Source organism: Ylistrum balloti, unplaced genomic scaffold (assembly GCF_031769215.1).
Source record: "Ylistrum balloti isolate Yb309-2 unplaced genomic scaffold, AGI_CSIRO_Ybal_v1 Utg369616, whole genome shotgun sequence".
Classification (NCBI taxonomy): Eukaryota; Metazoa; Mollusca; class Bivalvia; order Pectinida; family Pectinidae; genus Ylistrum; species Ylistrum balloti.
The window spans coordinates 156,818-166,075 of NW_026781889.1; the positions used below are offsets into that span (position 1 = coordinate 156,818).

General features: G+C 33.0%; 1 protein-coding gene across 1 annotated transcript; it reads left to right on the forward strand.

Moving 5' to 3' along the window:
- Positions 1-422: 422 nt before the first annotated feature.
- LOC132548501 (carbohydrate sulfotransferase 15-like) lies at positions 423-8,898 on the forward strand. The gene is made up of 7 exons (XM_060212370.1): positions 423-593; positions 2,265-2,571; positions 3,870-3,971; positions 5,356-5,512; positions 6,573-6,708; positions 7,490-7,655; positions 8,714-8,898. The coding sequence occupies exons 1-7, from the start codon at positions 423-425 to the stop codon at positions 8,896-8,898; spliced, it is 1,224 nt and encodes a 407-aa protein (XP_060068353.1).
- Positions 8,899-9,258: the final 360 nt, after the last annotated feature.

Sequence of the window (9,258 nt, forward strand, 5' to 3'; positions counted from 1 at the left end):
ACTCGGATCGGAAGTCTCGCAAAAATTAAAAAAAAAATATTGAAATTTACCGAGATTACACAAAATCTTTATCTCATGAATATGATAAGGTACAATCAGTTGCTCTCGATAAATGTATGGATCTAAACGTGTTAGTGTCTTCCCTAAAATTGTGAATGTCATTGCATGTCTTTTGTGTTTTCCCTATACAGAATGAAGATGTGATCACAAAAATAACAGATACGATTCATAGACGACACGTGGTATGCCATTGATACTGGGAAGTATAACTGCATGTAGTGTTTTTTTTTTTTTAAATTCCTAGATGAGGCACAACAATGACAGGTTTTGCTAACCGTTGTCACTTGTTTAACGGAACGATTTTGGCAATTATATTTATTTTTGGATTACTTTTTTCGATTTACTATACTCAAAGTATGACAATGACTAGTTTTGAAGAATATCGTTGGTATGGATTGCAAATGTACAACAGGGATGATTTGTACGATGCTGGCTTCAACCAGATTATTTCCAGATATTGGGAATGGAACAATAGTGCAGTAAACCATACTTTAGCCAGGAGGTCAGGTCCGTTTGCAGAACTTTTGAAAAAGGTAGGTATTTTAACTATTTTCATCTTATACATTTTCTATAAAAGGGAACAGTAGAGAAAAGGTTTATATACACTTTTGAAACCATTGTTTTTTGTACCGTAACGCCTCATTATTTTCTGTATGGAACACCAGTACTTGTAAGAGTGAGCATTTCTCTGTACCAGGGATCCCTTGACTCAGTATTGATACCAGTTTATCATAATCCATTATAATAGACATAGTGATCATTTTCCATTGGATGTGATTATGGATTCTTTGGCTTACCAGCTAAAATCAATACTTAAATTTTAACAGAATATAGGATACAAGGGAAAAAAGAAACTACATTTTGCTGTGGAATTATTTATATTTGGTGAATAAACAGATCCGCGAACGTTTTCTGTTCCAGTTCAACTGAAGCGATCAAAATGTATTTGCAACAAAAGCGGGTGTATATATATATATATATATATATATATATATATATGTATGATTATCTCGCACGTATCATATCTTGAATTTTCACCTATTATTTACTGTTAATTGAACTTCGCGATACTTTGGTGTGTGCCATAAACGTTTCGCTATTTAGCTTGTGTTGAGCTTCATTTCTCTTGAATTATCAAAGCTGTCAGAGCTAAGCATGTAAAATCTATATCTATTCATTATCTTACTAACAGGCATTTCATACCCTGACCTTCAACGGAAAATGATAGCGATTTAATGTTGTTAAAGTGTTCCTTCAAGGTTGTAATTGGATTTTTATTCTAGCTAAGTATGCTGTCATAACCAAACTTGAAATAAATTTGTTTGATCATCCCAACACACATTATCAAATTCTGTAGATTTACATACACTTACAACTGTAATGTATTATGCATTGTTAAAGGTTTCCATTTAATTCTACATGTCGCATACTTCCTCTCTGTGTACATATTTACTTAGTCCCGAGAGATAATTACTATGCTGCCATTCTTGTGATGACATGAGATGCTTAAAAATAGTTCACACAATCAATTGTTTATGTTTCTGCAGCGAAGCTGATCTTCAGACCGTTATATCACGCACATGGAATACATATCAAACCCCTTGGTCACCCAATATATTATTCCCGTCATCGTAACGGTCAAATGTTACCGAAGAGATTGCCCTATTAATTGTCATCATCTGCGAAAATAATAATCAAAATATGCTTTGTCACAAAAAAAAAAAAACAAAAACAAAAAAACATCCCATATCTGCACCTCCACACACAACAATTGTACCCTCAAAATTGGCTATATTATCAACAATGTATTTTACACATATCTAGCTGAAAATAGAATGCTTAACTGATGTTACTTCGTTCTTCGTTATCCTAAAAATGTAAAAGTTGCCTTTTTGAAGAAAGCCTTATCAAGAGTCGGTTTAGAGATAGTTTCTACCTCCAGAAATTTTGTTCGCCCTAGGTACTCGGCAAATTCGTGTTGAATGAGTAAAAAAAACTCGCGTCTTTCAGGGTTACAGTTGTTACATCTTGACTTTGACGCACACTTCGAAAAGGCCTTAGCTATTTTCAGTTTTTAAATCATATACGGAGTTTGCTTTGAAAACGAATTGCGTCATTTATATGAAAACATATTTTCTATTTACTTCCATCTTTACAGCATCTGTTACATCTGAAAGTATAGAAAATGTTTTTATATTGTGTAGAAACTGCCTCCGTTTCTTCCCGACATGAAAAATCCCTGTTGGTATGATGATGACAATGACCGGAGAACGGTTTGGATAGAATATTTGTGCAGTATGGATAGTGGGTATGCAAGTAGGCTGTGTAATCTATATTCCGGAAATAGAAAGACCAAGAAAAAAATTCTTCGCTGCCTTCCATACTTTATGTTGATTGGCCAACCAAAAAGTGGCAGCACCGATCTCTTTAAGCGAATTGTGCAACACCCGGATGTCAGATCGAGCATTTCTAAGGAACCGCATTGGTGGACAAGATATCGTCATTGTCGCGGTAAGTATAATGGGATTCAAAAGGGAATGTAAACAAAATGTTTGAATTTGCACGAAATATTTTTAAACCAAACTTAAGGCAAAGTTATGAAAACAACTTAATGTTAAAATTTGACTAATCAATGTTGTGATAGGTAAGCAGTGGTCAGTTAATACCAGAATGAATCTAAATAAAACACAAACAGATTCGAGGCTAAAGAACTAATAAAGTCGAAAATTCAATGTAGAAAAAAAGGAGTAAGTTAACACTATGGCAGTGTCAATCAGAAAAGAGTAAAACCTTTAAGATAAAATAATTCTACAATATGTACAATGTTATAATGATATAAATAAAATGAAACCCCACCAAACCTAAAATCATTTTTGTTTGTCTTGCAGTATTCTTATATGGCTTTCGGCTATTTCACTGTATTGATAAAGTTATTTATTCAGTCTTACTGAAATATCGTATTGTAAATATAAAGTTGCTTTTCATTTCAGACGTTCAATATCCATGCAAACGTGAGTATCTTATGAATATGTAGTAGCATAATGAAAATCACGTCGGTATTACGGCATGTCTTTTTATCAGTATGGGCACGTACAATGACAACGTATTGCTTAGAGATACACGAAAAAAGAACACCACTTTTCAATACAATTCTAGTTATTAGAATAATGTATGTCTTACGTTTTAATTAAACTGCATTATACAGTTGTTTCGTTGTACTGGCTAGATGGTGATGCTAGGGGACTAACATTTGAAAGTCAAATGTCTAAACGCGAATCAAGAAATCATAATAAAAAACTATATTTTTTTCTTTGTTTTTTTAGACGTGTAATGCACAGTTAAGAGTGTCTGTTGTCATACAATCCCAAAGGGTTATACAAAAGACTCGTAACTATCTCTTCACTAATGCTTTTATTATAGATACAGTTTATAGTGATTAATGAAAATGCAAGAATTCTTCTCTTTAGAATAATGTAATATTTTATGGTATTGATTTGTGATTAAGAAAATATCCCAGCGTGTAGTCAACCAGCTATGAATATAGATATGACAAATTAACAGCGAGACACATGCTTGTTAATAAGTAAAACGATCACGAATCTCCTTTTAAATAATACCAAACCGCCAGAAAGTATTTTATATACTGATAACATTGAAATGATTAACTTAATAACGTGTCATACTATTTTTTTAATTCGTGATTGTCTATTTCCAGCGGTAAGTGTCTTTAGAATGACGTACATTTAGCACAAAAATATATATCATTAAGTATACGCCGTAAATACTTTTTTATTTATTTGCATTTGTAGAAAAAATGCCGCATTCGTTTACGGAATATACAGACTATTTTAGCTATGTTGCGGAAACATTACACGTTGCTGAAAAGTCTGCGAAGATGCAAATTATCACAGGTAAGTCTTCATGTTTACTTTAGTAAAAGTAAGATATTTACCCATTTGGCTTATATATAGTTGTTGAACTTGCAATGTTTGCAAAACACAAATACTCAGTACATAAGCAACTATATAAATGTTAAGATGACGTGTGATCAGCTCTTTGTTAAAAACCAGTTAGCGAACAGTCATATGGTGAGATGTAAGCTTGATCATTGCGACCATTAAGTGCTAGGTAATATTAGTATTTGTCATCAGTTCGGTATACGTTGTCCAAAAGGGGCATTACATCTAACTTATATGGGGAAAATGCGACGTGAATTACAATGTTCAATACATTGTCAGGAGAGCTTTTCATACAGTTTATTTACCCGAGTAATTCTATAACGGATAATCTAATAATTATTTGTGAACAGGGTTACAACAAACACAATAATATTCGATTCTTTACATTGATAGTCTGAAAATGTGTGTTTAAACTATCAGCTTTATCTGTTTTTAAAATCAGTTGTATAAAACGATTTTTATAAATTACTCTGAAATTACTCTAGGCTCCGGGGGAAAATCTACAGGGTCATGCAAGTGAACTCGTACCTTTTATTGAACGTAAATCATAAACATTTGCTTTATTTTTTATCCAATTTGAAAATGAGATAATCCGAGTGTAATCGTTCTTGTTTTGATAGGTATAAAAAGGCCATTTTCCCATTTGATATCATGGTAAGGAAGGTCGCTGAATTGAGGAAAATATACTTTAATGATAAATATTGAAAAATATCGTTCTGTTATCACATTGTCAATGCCACTACCAATACTATGATATAGTTATATGCAAACATTTTTTGAAGACCTCTCTCCATCCCAATGTCTCTCTCAACATTGCATCCTTGATGGTCTTAGATTGAACGTGAGGAATTTTTTGTCGCATGGTATATTGGCCGAGACATACCGCAGTATTTAGAAATGATAGCTACATGTGCTACTCCTAGTATAATGTTTAGCATTTTGATTATGTAACGTAACGCGTGATTTTGCCGTTTTCGTCAGTTGGGTATTTTTCAGTGTGGTAGCACTAAAAAGTTAGATTCAGTTCCACACTATCACAATGAGGCATACCAGAACATATTGCAACCTCGTAAAACACACAAACTTTAACCCCCTCCCCCACACACACTCATAGGTACATCACGTCGTCTTTAATTGAAAATAGTTGATAGAATGTTGAACAATATAAACATTAGTATTTATGTAATTTAAGTATTACGAAGATTCAAACAGAGTAAAACTGCTAATACTTCCATATAGAATTAAGTTGTATCACATAGTCTGTAGTCTCTGGTATAACTCTTACGAATAACACAGTGTCATACAGACATATGAAGACAGCTGTGTGTTTTCCCAGGAGAAGGGAGCCAGTCGACTTTATGGGATCACCAATGGTGGTGGGAATACCCAGAAAATGAGGACGATAAGGGACCTGGGATACATAACGCCCACTTCATACGTCATATACTGCCGGATGTGAAGTTATTGGTAATTCTTAGGAATCCAGTGGAACGGTTAGTACAGAGTTGAAGTTGGCTGTTATATAAAGTTTCTTTTCTAAGTTGGTTAAAAATGTAGTTTATTTAATCACTTCGTTTAAGGCTTATTTTCATACCAACAGTACTATTTTGTAAATGTTATTTAAAACAAATCATTCTTAAGGTTACACATTGTCTATATATATTAGAAAGAAACAAAATTTTGCACCGTAACAACATCCCCGAACCGAGACTATTATGTTGATGGATATTGATTGTACAATTTAATATAATTTTTTCTTTGCTTTTAGACTATGTTGACAACTTATTTTTAGAACTTGCTGCTATTGAAATAAATCATTTCAAAGTTTTTGTGGCAACTGTTTATTTGCATATCTAAATGTTCTGTAAATTACCTATCTTTTTATATGCTGGTTTAAACAAACTCGTGAGAGAGGTTTTGGAGCTGAATGCATTATAAGATAGTTTGATTAGGTTTCTGTGATATTTGGTTATTTCCGTGTAATTGTCTTTACCATCAAACTACTTCACAGCTAAATAGTTTGTAGTGATTATCAAACTGAATGATTACATTCAGTATATCAATTTAAAAGAATAAACAAGCACACAAATATATTTTTGAAGTGTGTATGATCGACTGAATGTGTCTTTAAGAACGTTATGTGATCATTATGGATAAAACTCATTCTGGCATATATAGCTGAAGTACAATAAGCGAATGGTAAGTTCAACATAGTTCACCTGCTCTTATTTTCTTCTAACGATCTTTTCAGGAAATTTGAAAATCATATAAGGCCTCGTGAATGTGATTATTAATACTATTATATTTTTGTGTTTGTTTGCTTTACTTCATTTTTATTCATGAGTACCAAACTTTTCAAAAATTTAGTTTGTATTTTAAATGGTAAATATTCTGTTAAATGCAGACATAGATACAAAATTCTAAAGGGGAAAATCCTGCACTGCATATGTATGTATATGTAAATGTAAAACTCTATTTCTCAAGGTGCTAACGCATGTCTCTAGATATTTTATAATTGACAGTCTACAAATTCAACAATACTTTTCTTTACAGATTATTTTCCGAATATTTGTATTTTTTTCCCGATGAACAAAAGTCGGTCGATATATTCAACAACTACGTTACTCGTGCAGTCCATTCGTTTAATACTTGTTTGGCCAACAACAGTCTTCGTCATTGCGCCTACAAAGTGAGTAAAATTATGATAATTGTAACGAGTCTAGTTATAGAAGCTTATCAACTTATCAACTCAAGACCTTATGAATTCATGACCCCAGTGTCTCACACTTCTCGTTTTAAATTTATCTAAGAAAATTACTTTAGTAGAATTTCTTTGTTTTAATTGCAAATATTCCAATCATGATTATAGATATAAACAGGAGATACCGGTTAATGTTATGCATACCTTACTTTAACTTAAAATGATTGTAAAGTGCTGTCCAATAATGAATTGGACACTATGTGTCCCTTAACAATATTAAAAAAAATAACTGTCTCAAACCTGACACGGTATTAGGACATCTCAGTCGGTCATAATATTCTGACAACTGATTACCAAACCAGTCCTCTCCATCCCATACATTCAGACCGGACGTCAAACAAGAATTCCAATACTGATTCTTCAGACGTGGGTCTGACGTAGTGGGAGGAAATAGCTCATAACCTCTCAAGTTTAGGAGCAATCTTTCAACTTGCCAACGTCCCTCTTGTCCAGTAGTAGATATTGTATCCCGCCCGGAATTGACTTTATGAGGTAGCATAATAGGTTTCTGTCTGACTCTCTAAATTCAGACCAGATGATACAGAGATGAATGTTGTCGGAGTTCTTTAATCTACATGGAAGTAAGGACTAGCAATGTGCCAGTTTCCTGTATATATCTCTATAATTCTCGTTATGTATATAAAGGATATTTTTGGTAAAATATTTTAAACTATTACCTTATTGTTAAAGCAATGATATCTGTTGAAAGGAAGCTACAGACGTCCGACTAAGACTAATGATTGGCTTATATGCCGTATTCCTTAAAGACTGGATGGACGTTTTCCCCCGGAAACAGCTACTTGTTATTTCTTTAGACAATTATTCTGCGAACCAATCAACGGTCTTGTCGAAAGTTTTCAAGTTCTTAGGTTTACGTAAGTATTTGTTTCTTTGACATTTTTTTCTTGTTCTGTCCTCAAAAGAGATGTGGCTGTCAATCAAATTCAAACCATTTCTGTCTTCGTTTATTCTTGTAAACTTCTTAGTCTTAATTCAATCCAATTTGTGACTGTCATGTTTTAACATCTCTCAAACGAAAGTCATATTGTTTCTACCATGATCTCATGGCGGACTATCGTATTTCCTCCAACAATATTAAGTTAGAGGTTTTCAATGCTTGTTAGTATGCCTGGTTACTTCGTTGTTGCTAACCATGTTCCGATTTGAGAACACGACACAGGTTGTTTAGATGAAGCAACATTCTGTCCTATACTCCTTGCACTTGTTCAAGGGTCTTCAAATGTTTTTGTATATACATTTAGTTTAGTTTTCTTTCATTGAATTCGAGTTTGAATTAAAAGCTCAAAATTTCGGTAATTTTATACAGTTTTTATGAATAGAACCTCATATATTAATATCGGTGCATAATACAATCAATCAATCTTTTATTACTAGTCCTTTCTTGTGATTTATGACATGCAATTATTTCAACCTGTCGTCGACACAGGTTACGTCTATATCAAGTTAGACAACATTCATAGTTTCGTATAACGAAATACAACAAGAAAATATCAACATGGCACCATAACAGCCGCCGTGTAGACAGTGTCTCGTTCTTAAATGAGAACAAGATATACAACAGGAAACCAACAGGAAAAACGAGCATCAAATATATCTAGCTTAATATCGCAAACAGAAAAAGAATATTTCTCAATGAGATCACAACGACAACCGTAAAACTTCTCCATAATTTTCACCAACCTGTATCATGTGAACCATTGTTTATATATCACCGCCATATTGACGATTTCGAGTAAACATTGTTGAAATTTCAAATATAAATTCCATTATTTACCACGTATAGAAAACACTTAGCACACAAATCCCAAATGTACGAGATCGGTATGTTTAACAAGTAATACTCTTATACCCAGTGTCTATGATAATGAATTAACATAAATATGTTACCTTCGAAATTTTATTTTACTTTCAGGTAACTTTGAGAGCAGAAGAACCAAGCGTACACGTTTTAATCAACGTAGACCGTCAAGTCGACAAATAGGAGATATGCTCAACGAGACAAGATTGGTGTTGGAAAGGTTTTACAGGCCATTTAATAAGGCACTCTCTTTGTTAATGAACGATACTAGTTTTCTATGGGAAACAGCATTTACCTGAGATGCTCCCTCAATGTATATTAATGAATAAAAAGTAATTTGCATTAAAGACTCATTCACAATTTGTAAACGTTATCATTAAAATATCAAAATAAGAAAACTTTAACATTTGAAAAGAATCATAATCAAATAAAGATTCAATAGAACAAGAGCAAAATAAGAATAAAAGACAGATTTACACGCAGTTTTTTAAAGCATATGGAGAATTAGACCAGGTATTCCGGAAGAGTAAACGTTTTCAGCTTCATCAACGACATTTTTCATGCAAACCGTGGTCTATCCATGTAAATCATGTCATGTTCTGAACAAAGAACATGGTATACAGCAAAGGAACCAACAGGCATTCTAATGAGCTTCAAAC